This window comes from Phoca vitulina, unplaced genomic scaffold, assembly GCF_004348235.1.
Source record: "Phoca vitulina isolate PV1807 unplaced genomic scaffold, GSC_HSeal_1.0 scaffold7, whole genome shotgun sequence".
Classification (NCBI taxonomy): Eukaryota; Metazoa; Chordata; class Mammalia; order Carnivora; family Phocidae; genus Phoca; species Phoca vitulina.
In genome coordinates this window covers 36,037,002-36,055,611 of record NW_022589710.1, presented here as the reverse complement: position 1 = coordinate 36,055,611, position 18,610 = coordinate 36,037,002, and the positions used below count along the sequence as shown (strand labels likewise).

Below are 18,610 nucleotides of genomic sequence, written 5' to 3'. Positions count from 1 at the left end.
TAGATTCTTCACTATCATGTGCTCAACTGTGAAAAAAAAAAAAAAAAAGCCAGTTTGGCTTAAGAATATGCTTTTTTTTTTAAAGAATATTCTTGATAAAGAACATGCACTTTTAATATTCTGTGTGACAAGGTGGAAAGTACGCATAAAGCGCTTCTGCCGTGTGCCAAAGTATGATGATGGAGGAAAAGCTCTGTGTGGTTATTTAAGTTTTGAGCTGAACTACCCATTTTTTTCATAAAATGCTATTTTCACTTAGAAAAATACAGCTGCTGAGCTAGACAAATATAGAAATACTAACAGATTTTTCTGAAAAGATAAATGTTAATATTAACAAGTGTGAATTTTTTAATATCAACTACTGAAATGTTGACATATTTGGAGGATCTGTGTGGCTGGCGAAACAAAATTTTCCAAACGATCAAGCATGACATCATAAAACCATGCACAGTTAGAAGATCCATTCAAAGTACAAGTAGGCCAACGGGTCTTAATGCAAGAGCATGAAAGTTCATTGACATGGATTTGGATTCCATTTAACAACAAACCTGTGAGTAACTTCTACTTATCGGAGTTTAGTTTCAAAGAATGTCGACAATTTTTCAAAAAGGTTATTAAAATATTCCTTTCTTTTCCAAGTACATCTTGTTGAGAGGTTGGGTTGTTTTTATATACTTCAAACACAACTACATACCTCAACAGATGGAATGCAGAAGCCGATGAGAATCTAGCTGTCTTCTACCAAGCCAGACATTTAAGAGATTTGCAAGAATGTAAAACAAGGTCACTCCTCTCACTACATTTGCTTTTGGAAATTGTAACTTCTTCCATAAAAATACGTTATTTCTATCAATATGTAATGGGTTTATCATTGTTATTTTAAAATAAACTAAATTATTTTTACATGTTTGAGTTCTCGTTTCTTTCTATATCAGTAGATATGATTCATATAAACCAAAGCTCTTTAGGGTCCTCATATTTTTTAATGTGATGGGAAATTTAACAGATTTGCAATACTGAGTCTTTAATGTTGAGTCTGCCTTACTGAGTCCACCACCTAATAGGTGTGTGCCCTTAGACCCCTCTCTGTAAGTAATTTGCTTTAGACCTCACAGCTAGCAAGTGTCATAACCCGGTTTTGAATACCATAGCATTCACCTGCCCAAATCAACTTCATAGTAGGATAAATGCAGCTCTTTACAATGCTTGGCACACAATCAGGTTTTTTTGTTATAGAAATACTAATTCGAAAACAAAGACTAAATTAAAAACAAAAAACAAAAAACCCTAGCAGTAGAGGGTTAATATGCACACCACTGTAACTGGGTCCACAGGATATTGCTAATTATGGCATATGGAAATACTACTTAGTGTATGACACTCTTCATTACAACAGGGTTCAGGGTGTTTACCTGTAAAGCCCAGCCCGCCCACCCTGCCTGGCCCCTATCTCAGAAAGCGAGGTGGAAAATCAGGTTGTCCAAATATCCTGTGTTACATCAGCTTCTTCGGTGGCAGAGCAAATTCAGACCCAAATGCACCTCTTTTATGAAATCGGGATGGAAAGTGAATATACACATAATATACCTTCAGCTGGAAGAAAGGAGGAAACACACTGTACCAACCCAGAGGCTTCTAGACACCAATGGCTTAGTAAGCGATTGCTGAATGAACTACAGGGCAAATAAATTAAAGACACATACCTGTACATGTGTCAGGTTGGCAGCTTGGTCTGGTGACAGACGTTCATGGGAGAACTCAGCTGAATAATTATTTAAGATCTGCTTCAAATTTTCTATGTCTTCATTGCATTCATCGGTCTGTTTTATGACGATCTATAAAAGAGCCCCCGCCCCAAAGAAGAATCTTTGTCATAATCTAAGGACTAGATTCATGGATTACTTCCAACATCTATCCCCACCACAAGTTTCAATCAATTACAACAAATACACACCCACATAGGTTGCAGTAGAAAATGGAAGCCTAAATACAGAGAGGAATGTTCATAGAGCTGGCACCTGACTTTCTTGCTCTACTAGATGCCAGGACACCTCGGGCAGCGCTTGGAGTACAAGCATAATAAGACATGCCTTTGCTCGTAAGTCTAGTGGGCTTATTCTGGGAAGCATTTGATGGCATGTTAACATAAAGTTGCCAAGTTTTATGAAACTACTGATATGTCGTACATGCTCTTTTAATGCATGCTCGATGTGATGCTTTCCACATAGAAAGGTGACATCACTGATTCAGAGCAGAAAGGGCATGTGATCTGACAGATGATAAGTTTTCCCATTCCAGCCACATCCTCACCCGGTAACCCTTGGGATCAGTGATGTACATTTTATGAGTAAGAGGCTGAGGGTTCAAGAGCAGTCTGAGTTGGCAGGAGGAAAAGGCAAAATTAACCAGAAAAACACATTGACTCTAGTGTTAAGGAAGTAGTGAAGCTCAAACCTATTTGTGGACAAAGCTGTATGATCAAAGTATGATAGAAAGATAAAGAAAGTATATATATATATATATATATAAAAAGATAAAGTATGCTACACAATGAAGCAAAATGCCTTTTAAAACTTCAAAGTTTCTGGCCAACATAGAATTCTTCCTTGTATTTTCTTTAATATTTAATCATAATTTTAGCTGTGGGCTGGAAATAAGTAACTAGGTTCACTGCACACACCTGTTCCCCAACCCTCAATAATGAGCTACATTCTATTACCCACTGCCCTCCCCAAAGTAATTTGTCTTGTTTTCCATAATGAGGGCACTTACAATATCCAAAATAGAAATTAAAAGAAATGTACCATACTCTAATGATTTTCATTACCACTGGCTTACTTAATTTTGAAATATATGAGATGACATCTGATTTCCACTTACATAATAACATGGAAAATTTAAGCAGCACAGTTTGAGACCTAACTTGGCACAAAATATAATTTCTTCTTCTATTTCCCCCTTCTCATCCTGTGAAGAAGCCACTTTAAAGCATAGTTACAACTGTTATTTTCTTTTCCTGACCAGGAAACCAATAAAGCACATACACACACAAAAAAAAAAGATTAAAAAGGATAGATCAAATTTGTATCTCTGTTTTCTTCTCTTTATCGTATTAAAAAGTAGTACACAGAGTACCTGATCTTTTTTCTCCCTGTGGTTGTTAGGAAATGACATCTGCTGATCAGTAGCCAGGACAGAGAGATTCTATGAGCTAAGACTCAAACCAGAGGTTACAATATCTTCAAATCTTAGGAGAACACAGAGTAGCCAGCTAAATGGGAATGAAATTCAAGAGGGACAATGAGCAGCTTTCTCCCCTACAATCAGGTGGTGGTTGGGAAGGAGGGGAAAAAAATAACCTTTCTCCTACCCCAACCCATCTAATAAGGAAAAACCAGTGGGTGGTGGGAGGATGGGGTGGGACCTACCAATGGAGTTGAAAAGTCTGTGGAATTTAAGGCTCTTTCAGGAACTTTCTGTTCTTGTGAAAGTGGTTGTTAATCTAGGAATGCAAACCAAAGAAAAATGTAATTTCTATCTAATAATGATTCCTGACCTGGGCCTGGAGATCAATCAAAACATAAGAATTAAAAAAAAAAAAAACAAAACCCCTCTGTGGAGAGGATGAAAGATGCTATCAGTTAGAAGAAAGAGACCCTGATATGGAGAATGAATGATACCAGGAGTCTAGAAACTCAAATTCTTGTCTTATTTGCACACAAATTAATCTGGACACAAGTTAACTCAGTGGTCTTTCAGCAAGTCATCTAACCTTCTGACTCTTGTCTCCTTTTATGTAAAAAAAAGTTTGCAAGGTGCCAACTCTATCTGTACCACATGTTGGAGAGTAAAATGAGATGATTAATAGGAAAGTTACTGAAATGTATAGAGAGATTATTATGGTGCTGGTTACTTTAAGGGTCTCAGGAGATTATACCGCTCAGGTTCGAATCTCTCCCCATAGCATTTACTCGTGGAGTTCTTCAATAATCACAGGATGGAATCAAACAGATCATAACTATGCTTTAGTGCTTTCGACCGAACAAGAGTAAGAACTGAGAATTTGAGCAATAAGATACTCTCTTTTATCAAATGTCACCTCTTGGATAATAATACTGGAAGAGACCAAGAGGAATCAACAAAGGCAGCATCTAACAGTCATGGGACTCTCACTGACCCAACCATTAAAACCGAAAACAAAACCAGCTTTTGCCAAACATTTTCAGCCTATAAGTTGGCTGTCATCATCATAAACTGCTCACCTTTAATAATTCATTTTGTTCCTGAGTCACATTTTCCAACAGTTTTATATCTTGTAAAAGCTGATTTGTCCGCTGAAACACAGGTAGAGGTTTCATTCCTGTCTGGGGCCACCGCAGTTCCACTTGGTAAGACACGAGTTCAGCAATGGCTTTCTTCATGGGACGGATGTTTTCAAGTATGACCTTAATTGTATCAGATAAGCATGGTACATAAATGAAAAGAAATGGCCACTGCTGAGTCTGTTCAAAGTTAAAATACTGTATGATTTAGTCTTTAATCTATAGTTTTGATTTTTAAAGCATTTCCTTGGCTCAGACTGAAAAGAACTCTCAGATCACTTGTGACTGGATGGCTAAAGGTCTCAGGAAAGAAGGCCTGAGGCAAGAGTAACCCATTAGCGCTAGGTTCTTTTTTTTTTTATTTTTATTTTATTTTATTTTTTTTTAATTTTTTTATTGTTATGTTAATCCCCATACATTACATCAGTAGTTTTAGATATAGTGTTCCATGATTCATTGTTTGTGCATAACACCCAGTGCTCCATGCAGAACGTGCCCTCCTCAATACCCATCACCAGGCCAACCCATCCTCCCAACCCCCTCCCCTCTAGAACCCTCAGTTTGTTCTTCAGAGTCCATCGTCTCTCATGGTTCATCTACCCCTCCGATTTCCCCCCCTCCTGCTATCTTCTTCTTTTTTTTTCTTAACATATATTGCATTATTTGTTTCAGAGGTACAGATCTGTGATTCAACAGTCTTGCACAATTCACAGCGCTTACCAGAACACATACCCTCCCCAGTGTCCATCACCCAGCCACCCCATCCCTCCCACCCCACCCCCCACTCCAGCAACCCTCAGTTTGTTTCCTGAGATTAAGAATTCCTCATATCAGTGAGGTCATATGATACATGTCTTTCTCTGTTTGACTTATTTTCAGCACTAGGTTCTGCGTTTGGACCACCCTTGCCTTCCCTCTCTTCGCCCCGCCCCCCACTCTGCAGAACTGGTGCTTTGCTTTGTGTCACCAGGCAGTGAGCTGTCCAAGGGGCAAATACTACCTCTGACGTTCAGAGCCTCTGAGCCTAGCATGGGGCTTCCCACAGGAAGCTCTCAAAAAATGCTTCTTGAACGGTCCTGCCAAATTTCCGAAGTCCCAAAAATATAATTATATTTTGCTTGAATGACACCTGCTCCATCAAGCTCTGGATTTATATAATCCTGGGAGGTAGGTATCAGAACTTCCATGTCACAGTACGGAAATTGGGTGCACAGAAGTTAGAAGACCCAGAGGAGGTCAGACTGTAAAAGGCAGAACCGGGAGTAGAGTCCAGGCCTGCCTGATTCCAAAGCACGGGCTCCTAACCGCTAGGCTGACAGGGAATCAAGTCTGTATGCTGTTTAATATGTCCCAGATCCCGTGCTAGGGGCTCTGTATACACTGTAATTGTCCAGTACGATAACTACAATACCAATGTGCAGATATGAAAGAGAATCCAAGAAACGTTAACTAAATTGCTCAAAGTCACATAGCCCGTAAGCAGTGCAGTTGGGTCTAGAACGCAGTTCTCTTGACCTAGAGGCTCAAGCTCTTGAACTATTAAGCACTGGGAATTGACATGAAGGCAAAACTCCCAAAATTTGAAGTTTTCAGAAGAAAAAGCAAAACAAAACAAAAAAACCTATAGGAAAATTATCTTTTTACACATAGTACTGTATGATCTAAAACATGATATTTATTGTCATTCCTATCTATTTCCCAACTTTATTTTGCTATTATTCTAGCAAGACTAAGTACTTTTTATCGCATCATATTATTACATATTTAAAAATAAACATAATTATTATAAGAAAATGTTTTTAATAATGATCCATGCTTCCTTACCTCCCCATGCTTAAGATGTTCTTCCGGTGAAAAATCAAATATTTCTTTTGATAAGAGGATAGCTCTGATTTTTGAAACTTTTTTCTCTATTGATTTTACTTCAGTTTCAATAGCAACCACATCCTAGAATTTCAGAAAGAAAAACTCTCATGCAGTATATACTGTCTGTTAATAATCCATAAAACACAACTTATTGCTATGTATTCTATTCTCCTATTTAATAAAAAATGCCACTTATAGTTCTTAAAAATTAACCAAGTCTATCTTCAACAAATGGTGTTGGGAAAACTGAACAGCTACATGCAAAAGAATGAAACTGGACCACATCCTTATAATATACACAAAAATAAACTCAAAATGGATTAAAGACCTAAATGTGAAATATGAAACCATAAAAATCCTAGAGGAGAACAAGGTAGTGACTTCTTTGACATTGGCCGTAACATCTCTCTAGATATGTCTCCTGAGGCAAGGGAAACAAAAGCAAAAATAAACCACTGGGTCTACATCAAGATAAAAAGCTTCTGCACAGCAAAAGAAACAATCAACAAAACTAAAAGGCATCCTATGGAATGGGAGAAAATATGTGCAAATGACATATCCAATAAAGGGTTAGTACCCAAACTATATAAAGAACTTATACAGTTCAACACCAAAAAATCCAAATAATCCAATCAAAAATGGGAAGAAGACGTGAACAGACATTTCACCAAAGAAGACATACAGATGGCCAACAGACACATGAAAAGATGCTCAACATCACTCATCATCAGGGAAATGCAAATCAAAACCACAATGAGATATCACCTCACATCTGTCAAAATGGCTAAAGTAAAAAACACAAGAAACAAGGGTTGGCAAGCATGTGGAGAGAAAGGAAATGTGTGCTGTTGGTGGGAATGCAAACTGGTGCAGCCACTGTGGAAAACAGTCTGGAGGATCCTCAAAAATTAAAAATGGAATTACCATGGGATCCAGTAATTCCACTAGTGGTAAAGAATACAAAACTAATTTGAAGAGATACAGCACCCCCATGTTTATTGCAGCATTACTTACAATAGACAAATTATGGAAGCAACCTAAGTGTCCATCGATAGATGAGTGGACAAAGAAGATGTGGGGTATATATATATAATGGGATATTACTTAGCCATAAAAAAGAATGAAATCTTGTCATTTACAACAAGATGGATGGAACTAGAGAGTATAATGCTAAGTGAAATAAGTCAGTTAGAGAAAGACAAATACCATATGATTTCACTCATATGTGGAATTTAGAAAACAAAACAAATGAATAGAGAAAAAAAAGAAACAAACCAAAAACCAGACTTTTAACTATAGAGAACAAACTGATGGTTACCAGAAGGAAGGTGGGTGGGGGATGGGTGAAATAGGTGAAGAGGTTTAAGAGTACACTTATTGTGATGAGCACCGAGTAACGTACAGAATTGTTGAATCACTATATTGTATACCTGAAACTAATATAACACTATATGTTAACTATACTGGAATAAAAAAAAACTAACAAAGTGTACATAGATGTTGACTGCTTTTTTTTTTTTTTTTTTGAGAGAGAGAGTGAGCAAGAGAGAGCACAAGCAGGGTGAAGGGCAGAGGGAGAAGCAGACTCCCCACTGAGCAGGGAGCCTGACGTGGGACTTGATCCTGGGACTCTAGGACCATGACCTGAGCCGAAGGCAGATGCCCAACTGACTGAGCTAGCCAGGCACCCTGTTGATTGCTTTCAATAAAAAGGTCATTCTATTAATAGCATACCACACTATAAAGCATTGCTTATACCTTGTTGAGTTAAAACTTTTCATAAGGGAATTTTCAATTATTCACACTATGAGATCAAAAGTATTATGCATCTGAATCAATTTTTTAAAGTTTATTTGTATTTTTAGTAATTTCTATATCTAACATGGGGCTCAAACTCATGACCTCAAGATCAAGAGTTGGATGCTGTCCCAACTGAGCCAGCCAGGCACCCCTGAATCAATTTTTAAGTAAATTCTCAATATCTACGAACTCTTTAGATTTATCTTTGGAATGTGTTTAAACACTTAAATACAAGTGGGTCTAACATTTAAAAAAATTCTATCACTTTATGTAAAATGATAAAGTCACCCTTGGAAAACAAACACAAAAGGAGCTGGAAAAATTGACAGGATTTTCTTGCCAATACCCCAATGAACTATTGTCATGCAGAGTCACTAAATTACTTTATAACATCCTCAGATTAATTTATAAACAATAGATCACCTGTTTTAGTGGTTATTCTCTGATCAATGTCAACCTCTAGGACTTAGCCAAGAACCTTACAGTGAAAATGCTGCATTGTGCGCTATAAACCTACACACGGCTACAGATCCCACGTGTGGAAGAATATGTGCTGTAAAACCATAAATGGATGAATACAGGGTACAAACCCTTCATATTGAAGTCCACTTGCACTGTAAGAAGGCCTTCAGACCTTTACTTAAGAGCTCAATGCAGAGGGGCGCCTGGGTGGCTCAGTCGGTTAAGCAGTTGCCTTTGGCTCAGGTCATGGTCCCAGGGTCCAGGATCGAGCCCCACATCAGGCTCCCTGCTCAGTGGGGAGTCTGCTTCTCCCTCTGCCTCTATCCCTGGCTTATGCTCTCTCTCTCTCTCTCTCTCAAATGAATAAATAAAATCTTTAAAAAAAAAAAAAAAAGAGCTTAATGCAGAGAGACACTGTAGTGACCAAAAGGTACAGCTAATAATGAAGGGGATAGGAAAAACTACATAGAAATAGACTGAGGGTTTCAAACTTAAGCAGTTTGGAGCCATTTAATATCAGATAAACGTAACTTTATAAGCAAATGAAACAATGAGTATAGCAACTTTGTAGTGATATCTCCAAGTTATGAAGAAAAGTTAAATTATATTGGAATTATTTTTTTGCATCTTATATTGAAAAAGATATAAGAAAGCATATATCAAAAATTGTAAAAGCATTTAAAAACCTTGGCATAAGCTTCAATAACCAAGAATGTTTAACAATGATTATTCCCTGAAGTTACATTAAGTGTGACGTAGGGAATGTAACTGAGAAACAAAAAGTAAATAATTAAGACTAATTGTACCTGCCTTTGCTATGTGACTTCATCCTTAAATAAATGCCTCACATGTTTCAAACTAAAATAAATAAAATTATTTAAAAATCCTGTGGCTGCCATACAGCAGCCCCACAGTAAATATTTGCTATTGGTGAATAAAGACTTGGGAGGTTATCTGTTTAACTCCCTCTTTGCTAATCTGTGCTTTTGTATCAATAATATCACCTCTCTGACAAAGAGAAAACAGTGAGTTTCTTTGATCAGGCTTCTTTCCTTTAAATAGACCATTTCTGGACTGAGAATGGGGATATGTACCATGGGTTGCAAATTAAAGTAAAATATAATTCAAGAAATAAGAACATAGGGGCACCTGTGTGACTCAGTCGGTTAAGCATCTAACTCTTGGTTTTGGCTCAGGTCATGATGTCAGAGTTGTGAGATCGAGCCCCGTGCCAGGCTCCTTGCTCAGCATGGAGTGTGCTTGAGATTCTCTGCCACTCCCTCTCTCTCTGCCCCTCCCCCTACTCACTCACCCTAAAATAAATAAAATTTAAAAAAAAAAAAAAGAAATAACATAAATGAAAAACATACCAGACCAATGTCTTCATATAATTAGGAGTTGATTAGCAGTATAACTCTAATTTACTAAATGAAATATAAATTAAAAATAAGAAATCACATCTTTATAGTGCCAACTCACATCAGCCACCCGCTGAATCTGTGGAAGGCTTTCCATGATTTTTTGTTGTAAAGCTGCTACTTGACGACTTAACTCTTGTACGGACTGTGCTAAATCATCGGTTTCAAAAATTATTGACAAGTCTTCTAGATCCGAGAAAATTGAATGCAAAAGATTGTGTTTCTGTTCTGAATCTTCCAAAGCCATCTACACAGTGGAAAACAAGGGAAAAAAAGAGAGAACATCAAGATACTGAAACAAGTTGATTAAAATTTAAATCAGAGAAAATTTTGTAATTATGTATCGTGATGTACTGTGATGATTTCACAATACGTGCAAATATCAAATCGTTACATTGTATACCTGCAACTCATATAATGTATGTCAATTATACCTTAGTAAAAAAAGTGTAAATCAAGGGCGCCTGGGTGGCTCAGTCAGTTAAGCATCTGCCTTCAGCTCAGGTCATGGTCCCAGGGTCCTGGGATGGAGTCCTGCATCAGGCTCCCTGCTCAGCAGGGAGCCTGGTTCTCCCTCTCCCTCTGCCCTGCTCATTCTCTCAAAAAAAAAAAAAAAAAAAAAAAATCTTAAAAAAAAATAACACGTTCTTCATACTTTTAAAAAAATGTAAATCAGAGAAATTTTAAATTTGTCTCAGTATTTCAAACTCCTATTCATATCATTTTTTTTATTTTAATAAAGATTGTATTTATTTATTTGACAGAGAGCAGGAGAGCAAGAGAAAGTACAAGCGGGGGAGCAGCAGAGGGAGAGGAAGATGCAGACTCCCCACTAAGCAGGGAGCCCGAAGCGGGGCTCGATCCCAGGACCCTGGGATCGTGAACAGAGCCGGAGGCAGATGCTTAACTGACTGAGCCACCCAGGTGCCCCAACAACACTGGGTGGCTTTAGAGCAACTCCAGCAGCTATTTTATACCATGTAACCCTGCTCCTCCAGCCAACGGTGACAGAACCAGGAACACCTGACCTGTAGTCCATCCCTCTGTAATTTGAAATTAGGTCCAAGAAAGCCATTCAGGCTCTCTCTCATTGACTGGACTTGTACTTTTGGGAACATGAATTTGAGAGAAATAGGTAAATGAAGTGGGGATGGGAAATGAAGTGGCAATCCTGTGGCTTGTCAGTCCTGGTGCCACTGTCCTGGCAGGACATCCCACAGGATGCTACTGATCGCCCTGAGACATCCCTACGGCTCGAGTTGACCCGAATAACTTGGCACCAAAGGGACTCTACCTGATAAAACCAAATGAAAGTGAAAAACCTCCATTTTTATAATTTCTTAGACATTCTTCCTTATAATTTCTTTCTTTTTCTTTTAACAATTAAAATGTATTACCTTTCAAAATTAACATTTCAAAATATCTCAGCCACCAACTGGAAATGTTCAACCTGCTCATGTAGTCTTCAGGTAATTCCATAAAACATAATACGGTATGAGAAAGAACATCTGCTTAATTCAATTAGAATTCTAGTCATAAGTCTCTAAAACTTATAAGGTTATTCAGAATTTATATTGTCCTTATTCAAGATACTAGAAGAAGAAAACTTTATGGAAAACAAACCTTAAAACCAATGCTTTTTTTTACCAATAATACTATTTATAATAGCATTATAAACAAAATACTTAGGGATAAATTCAACAATTTATGTGTAAGACCTGTACACTGAAGATTATGAAACACTGCCGAGAGAAATTAAAAAAGACCAAAATAAAAAGATACATCATGTTCCTGGACTGGAATAGTCAATATGGTTAAGATGTCAATTCTTGCCAAATTGATCAATACATTTAATGCAATCCACTCAAAATTCCAATAGGCCTGTGTCTATTGACAAACTGATTCCGAAACGCATATGGAACCGCAAAAGACCCAGATTAGCCAAAACAAATTTGAAAAAGAACTAGTTGTAGAATTTATGGGACCTGGTTTCAAGACTTACTCTAAAGCTATAGTAATCCAGACTGTGTCACATCAGTGAAAGGACACACAGATCAGCAGAACAGAAGAGAAAGCCTAGAATTAGACCCACATTGATTTTCAACAAGGCAGTTGATTTCATTTATTTTTTATTTTTTTATGTTTTTAAGATTTTATTTATTTATTTGACAGAGAAAGACACAGCGAGAGAAGGAACACAAGCAGGGGAAGTGGGAGAGGGAGAAGCAGGTTCCCCACCGAGCAGGGAGCCCGATGTGAGGCTCAATCCCAGGACCCTGGGATCATGACCCAAGCCGAAGGCAGACGCTTAGGGACTGAGCCACCCAGGCACCCCAAGGCAGTTGATTTTAAGTAAGGTACCAAAGTAATTCAATGGTGAGTCTTTTCAACAAATGGTGCTGGAACACTCAGAACCCATAGAAAAAAATGAACCTTCATACCATATTCAAAAACAAACCTGAAATTGATCTAAGAGTTAAAACTATAAAATTTCTAGAAGAAAAGGCAGGAGGAGACCCTTGTGACCCTGGGTTAGGTAAAGACTCCTTAGATACAACACAAAAGGCTATATGCCATAAAAGAAAAATATTGATAAATTGGACTCCATCAAATACCTAACATTTGCTCTCTGAAAGACAAGACTGAGAATGAAAAGGCAAGCCACAGACCAGGAGAATATTTGTAAATCATATATCTGATAAAGGGTTGGTTTTTAGAATATTTTATAAATAACATTTACAATTCAATAATAGACAAACAGCCCAATTAAAAAATTCAACAGACATATCACAAAGGAAGTATACAAATGACAAACACATAAGTAAATTACATTCAAATAAATAAGTAGTTACTCATAAAGAAAGGCCATTTAAACCATCCCATGAGATACCACCACATATCACTAGAATGGCTAAAATTTAAAAGACAGATACTATCAAGTGCAGATGAGAATATGGAGCAATTAGAACTCACATGGTCAGCGGGCTGAAAATGGTCCAGCCATTTTGGAAAACAATTTGACAGTTTCTTATTCAGTTAAATACTTACTATAAAAGCCAGCAATCATACTCCTAGGTATTTACCAAATGATACGACATGAAGACATACATCCACACAAAGATCTGTATATGAACGTTCACAGCAGCTTTGCTCACAGTAGCCTGTGATGGGGAGCTCCTAAGTGGACCCTCCTAATCCCCACCTCCTGATATCCATGCCCTTATAATCAGCTCCTTTGAAGGTAGGCTGGGCTTACTGATTTACTTGCTTATTTACTATTGGCTTTACTGATTTACTTACTGAGATGTCACTTCCAAGATTAGGTTATAAAAAGACTGTTTTTGTCCTGGGGGCTCCCTCTTTTAGATTGTTCATAGTGAGGGAAGTCAACTTCATGCCATGAGGCAGCCTTGTGGCAGAGGGCCACATGTCTGTACATGGAAGTACATCTTCTGAGGCCTGCTAATAGCCAAGTGAATGACCTTGGAAGTGCATCCTGTCTTTTCCCTCACCCAAACTGAGGCTTGACTGCATTCTTATGAGACCTTGAGCCAGAGGCACTCAGCTAAGCCATGCTTGAATTCCTGACCCACAGAAATGGAGGTAATCAATGTTTATTGTCTTAAGCTGCTAACCTAGCACAGCCCCAAACTTGAAACAAGCCAAATGTCCATTAACTGGTGAAGGGATTAACATATTGCATATTTCCATAAATGGGACACTACTCACCAAGCAAAAGAATGAACTATCTATAAACATTAACAACCTGGATGAATCTTGAAAACATTATGCCAAGTAAAAGAAGTCAGGTATAAAAGATACATATTGTATGATTCTATTTATAGGACATTGTGGAAAAGGCCAAACTATATTAATAGAAAACAGTGAGTGAGTGATTCATAGGGCTAAAGATTGGTGAAAGGGGACTGACTGCAGGAGACAGAGGAAACTTTTTGGGGTGATGGAGATGTCCTTTATATTGATGGTGGTGGTGGTTACACAATTGTATACCTTCATCAAAACTCGATGTCGCACACTTAAAATAGGTGTATTTTGGTGCACCTGGTGGGCTTAGTTGGTAGCACATGCAACTCTTAATCTTGGGGTCATGAGTTCAAGCCCCACATTGGGTATAGAGTTTACTTTAAAATATATATATAAAAAATAATAATAATAAAATAAAATAAAATAAAATATATATATCTATATATGTATGTACATATATATACACACATATGATGTATTTTACTATATGTAAATTATACCTCGATGAAATTTATTAAAAAACAAGTTGTTTTTCTATTTTTACAATGACAATTTATGTTTCAACGATTCTTAATTACAACAGCCGTCTCTCTAGAATCATCTTTGGGTTATAAAAACCTATATTAACAAATACAATCCAGGTAGAAGGTTATAGTGCAATTAAAACAGAAATCTTGGGATGCCTGGGTGGCTCAGTTGGTTAAGCATCTCCTTTGGCTCAAGTCATGATCCCAGGGTCCTGGGATCGAGCCCCACATCGGGGTCCCTGCTCGGCAGGGAGCCTGCTTCTCCCTCTCCCTCTCCCTTTCCCTGCTGCTCTGCCTACTTGTGCTCTCTCTTTCTCTCTGTCAAATAAATAAAAACAAAATCTTTAAAAAAAAAAATCAATGCCTGGTAATGCTAGAAAAATAGAAAAGGATATCTTAAAAATAGGACAACTATTTTCAAAATAGGAAAAAATGGGAATTTCACATATAACTAGTTGTTTGAGACTTATTTCCCATTGGAGGATTTATGAGGATGCTTTCTGAGGTAAATCAAACTCCCTTTGTGCCTACTTCCTCTAGCTCATAAACTAGAGTTCCACTAAGTTCTAGTTCATAAACCAAGGCCAGCAAATTAGGATGTTCTGAACAGTTTAAGAGATACTTCTACACATTACATTTGTGTCAGTAGAAGGTAGCAAAAGTCTAGATGCTTTTGCCTGAGTTCACTCTTTTTTTAAAGATTCCATTTATTTATTTGACAGAGAGCGGGAGAGCATGAGCAGGGGGAGCGGCAGAGGGAGAGGGAGAACCAGGCTCCCCGCTGAGCAGAGAAGCCCAATGTGGGGCTCGATCCCAGGACCCTGATAACATGACCTGAGCTGAAGGCAGACACTTAACCAACTGAGCCAGCCAGGTACCTCTTGAGTTCACTCTTGACAAAAAATTTTTTTATCTCAGAACAAGCATCTGAGGAAAAGAGTATTAATTCCTCTTTTCTGTCTTTGCAAACTCCTTGAAAATGGTAAAAAATACAGGCAACTTAAAATAAAAGAGGACATGCTATGGGGACATGGAAAGCCAGCCCGAGAGGTGGGGGCAGAAATCACAGGCAAGGGGAAGAAAGAAACAAGTGGCTGAAAGACGGCATCTTTATAACAGTTACCACAAGGCAATCACAGGGCAAAAGGGGCCAACAAATCTCAAACATCAGGGAGGTATGAAGTCAGCTGTTCTCTTGGGAATATATTGTGCTAGTCTAAAGATATAAAAAGGAGCTGGATCAACGTTGAGGTCTGATTATTCTAAAAACTGTGATAGAATAAACCTTTTCCTAAGAGATTCTTTCTTATGGTTGAATAATATGAGAGAAGGAAATACGCCTTCACAGTAAAACTTAAGCCAATACTTGGCATCTGGAAGATCTCTTTTAGTCATGGCCCCAGGTAAGAAAATACCCTCATTTGTTTGGTCTTTGTAAACTAGCATGGAGACATCGGGCACCAAAATGACAGAATGTTTGGAATCACAGCATGCTGTAACTGGAAGGAACTATGGATTAGTTTTCTAATGCTGTGTAACTAATTGCCACAAACTTCGTGGCTTAAAATAAAACAAATGTATTATCTCCTAGTTTCCATGGCTCAAGAGTACAGGCATAGCTTAGGAGGGTCCTTGGTTATCAAAGGCTACCACAAGGTTGCGCAAGGTACCATCTGGAGCACAGGTTTCTCTTCCAAGTTCACTTAGGTTGTTGGGAGAATTCAGTTGTACGGCTGAGATCTCAGTTTTCCTGCTGGCTACTGACTGGGGGGGTGGGGGGGTCACTCTCAGCTTCTAAAGGCTGCCTGAGGGTCCTGGCCCCTGGCCCTCCCCTAATATCGCAGCTTACTTCATCAAGCCAGCTGGAGAACTCTCCAGTGTGCTCTCAGGGAGTCTTATAATCATATAACCATGATTAATCATTTATTCAAGGGAGTGACTAACCCATTACCTTAGCCATATACTGTAACCTAATTAATAGAGTGGCTAATTCATCACATACTCTCCTATCCCTGCCTGCACTTAGCAGGACGGCGTTATACACTTGTGTACATCAGCAGACAGCAATATTGGGAGCCATCTTAGAATTCTGTTGACCAAAACCATCAACACCAATCACTGCAACATTCTTTCTTCACAGATAGGGGAAACTGAGGCCCACGGAGGAAAACAGTAAATTACCCAAGAGTCAGGACAGAAAGAACTAGATCCTGTCTCCAAAATTTCTGTCTAGAGCCTGCCACTCTTCCAAGCTTCCTTCTACCATCTGGCATGGTTGAAGATAAGGTTGTTTTTCGGGAAAGAAGGGGAAAAAGCACCACGATAGTCAGCTAGACCACGAACCATTATGTAGATTCTAGGACCCTCAGGGAACGCAGAAAGAACACTCACCTGAAGGGTGCTGGCGTGCTGACTCAGCGCCTTTGAAGAGTCATAGTCAGCAGGATTGGCCAGCAAACGGCCAGTATTTTCTATCCAAGCCTCAGTACTCCTCAAAAGGTCGTGATATTCCTCCATCTTAATTGTGGCCTGTGAAAGAGAGGCCGTAGCAAAGAGTCTGACACCTTCTCCTTGAGTCAAAGGAGTCTTGAATGAAGAATTTGTTACTGCTAATCAGGCCGTGCCTGGGGGGACTCGCCCACACCCTCCAGGTTTTGACCTTTCTAACTTTTAAGACAAATAATCCTGACCATACATGGAAAGGACTTAAGAAGTTCTACCCTAATGCTATAGGTCTCAGTAACAGTTCCCAGGTAGCCTTGCAACTCGTCTGGTTCCCATTTTATGCTTCATTCTCAAAACTGGATTTGAGTTTTGTCCTCCCATACGAGGCCTTTTCCTCTAATATCCCAGTTCGTCTGGGCCTAGGCTCCTGCCTCGTTCTTGCTAGATCACATGTACAACTCACCCACCACGACCCCTACTTGGAAAGGTGGGAGACAGTATCTTGTTCCTGAATGACATTCTTTCTTGTGGCTGGCTCCCCTCAGGGATTCTTGAGATTGCCTGTCGGAAATGCCCATGACCTACTGGGAAGCCCAATGCTCAGCTGGACTCCTGCAGCAGTCTGGCTTCTGGACACTTGCTTCCGCCTGTCCAGGCAGACTTCCTGCTGGTGTCAGCTGTTAAATCTATCCTCCCGGTGCCCACCTGAACCTGTCGTGTGGCTCTAGCTTCAGTACCTTAAACTGGCAATTGAAGAGAAACTGGCGGTCTCTGAATATCTACTTTCATTTTGTTTCAAAGCCTTCTCAATACCACAAGCTAAGGGTAGTTATCACGTGTTACTCTCATACCTTATTTAACTGTGAGGTTCTAGATTCCGCTCTCTGTGAGACTTGCTGATACTGCTGGAAAGGAATCATCAAGTTATCCATCCATTCTTGAGCCTGTCCTGGATCCTGTTCAACAATGTCCTGCACTTCAGAATCCAGCTCATTTAGCTTGGAATGCCAGAGGTCTAGCTCGTCCCACATTTTCTGGAGAAGGAAATCATAGTCACTTTGAATGCAGAGGTCCTGACTCGTGTTAATTCCTAGTTTTTGCACCGTATTTGCACTTGTGAATGCTACCAAAACATCAAAGGCACGCTATTTCACTTATGCCCAGAAACCACTTGTGACCTAAATTGAAAAACACCTTTTCTGAGGTCTCTTAGTCTAACTGTATTCGTTTCAGGTACAGAATTAGCTGCAAGAGTGCAGAGAGACCTGGACATTTCCAGAGACAAATGACACCAAACAAGGTCAATATAACCCTACTCTTTCAAGAGTGATGAGGTAACATTATGTTATACCCGAATCTTTTTAGACCATATATATATGTGTGTGTGTGTGTATTTAATCTAGAAAACAATTTCATTAAGTGTAAAAATAGGGGTGTGTGGGTGGCTCAGTTGGTTTTAGCTCAGGTCTTGATCTCAGGGTCTTGAGTTCAAGCCTGCACTGGGCTCCACATTGGGCATGGAGCCTACTTTAAAAAAAAAAAAAAAGTATAAAAATAAAACTAACAAAAAGTTTTGACTTAGGATTAATGCAGTGGGAAAAAATTTAGTGACTGCTTTTGGCTTCAAGAATCCAGTAGATTGGATTCAAACCTGGACTTGTATGGTCAGAGAAACTCTCAAAGGTAAAATATTTAATTCTTATTTAATATTTGCTTAAGAACCAAATTTTTAGAAATAGGAAAAATGTACTGGTTAAATTAGGTTCCTCTACTTATTAAGAATCAAGTGGCGCCTGGGTGGCTCAGTCATTAAGCGTCTGCCTTCGGCTCAGGTCATGATCCCAGGGTCCTGGGATCGAGCCCCGCATCGGGCTCCCTGCTCTGTGGGACGCCTGCTTCTCCCTCTCCCACTCCCCCTGCTTGTGTTCCTTCTCTCGCTGTGTCTCTCTCTGTCAAATAAACAAATAAAATCTTAAAAAAAAAAAAAAAGAATCAAGATTTTGTC

At 38.9% G+C, this 18,610-nt stretch overlaps 1 protein-coding gene across 3 annotated transcripts in view; it reads right to left on the bottom strand.

The window, feature by feature from the left end:
- The window catches only part of SYNE2 (spectrin repeat containing nuclear envelope protein 2), a 315,865-nt gene that overhangs the window by 107,724 nt on the left and 189,531 nt on the right, over positions 1-18,610 (bottom strand). For all 3 annotated transcript variants that reach the window (XM_032405277.1, XM_032405280.1, XM_032405278.1), the window contains exons 56-61: positions 17,457-17,639; positions 16,552-16,689; positions 9,930-10,115; positions 6,147-6,269; positions 4,263-4,445; positions 1,704-1,835 (exon numbers count right to left, since the gene is read on the bottom strand). In XM_032405277.1, the coding sequence (XP_032261168.1) occupies positions 1,704-1,835; positions 4,263-4,445; positions 6,147-6,269; positions 9,930-10,115; positions 16,552-16,689; positions 17,457-17,639 (945 nt within the window). The remainder of the gene's footprint in view (positions 1-1,703; positions 1,836-4,262; positions 4,446-6,146; positions 6,270-9,929; positions 10,116-16,551; positions 16,690-17,456; positions 17,640-18,610) is intronic.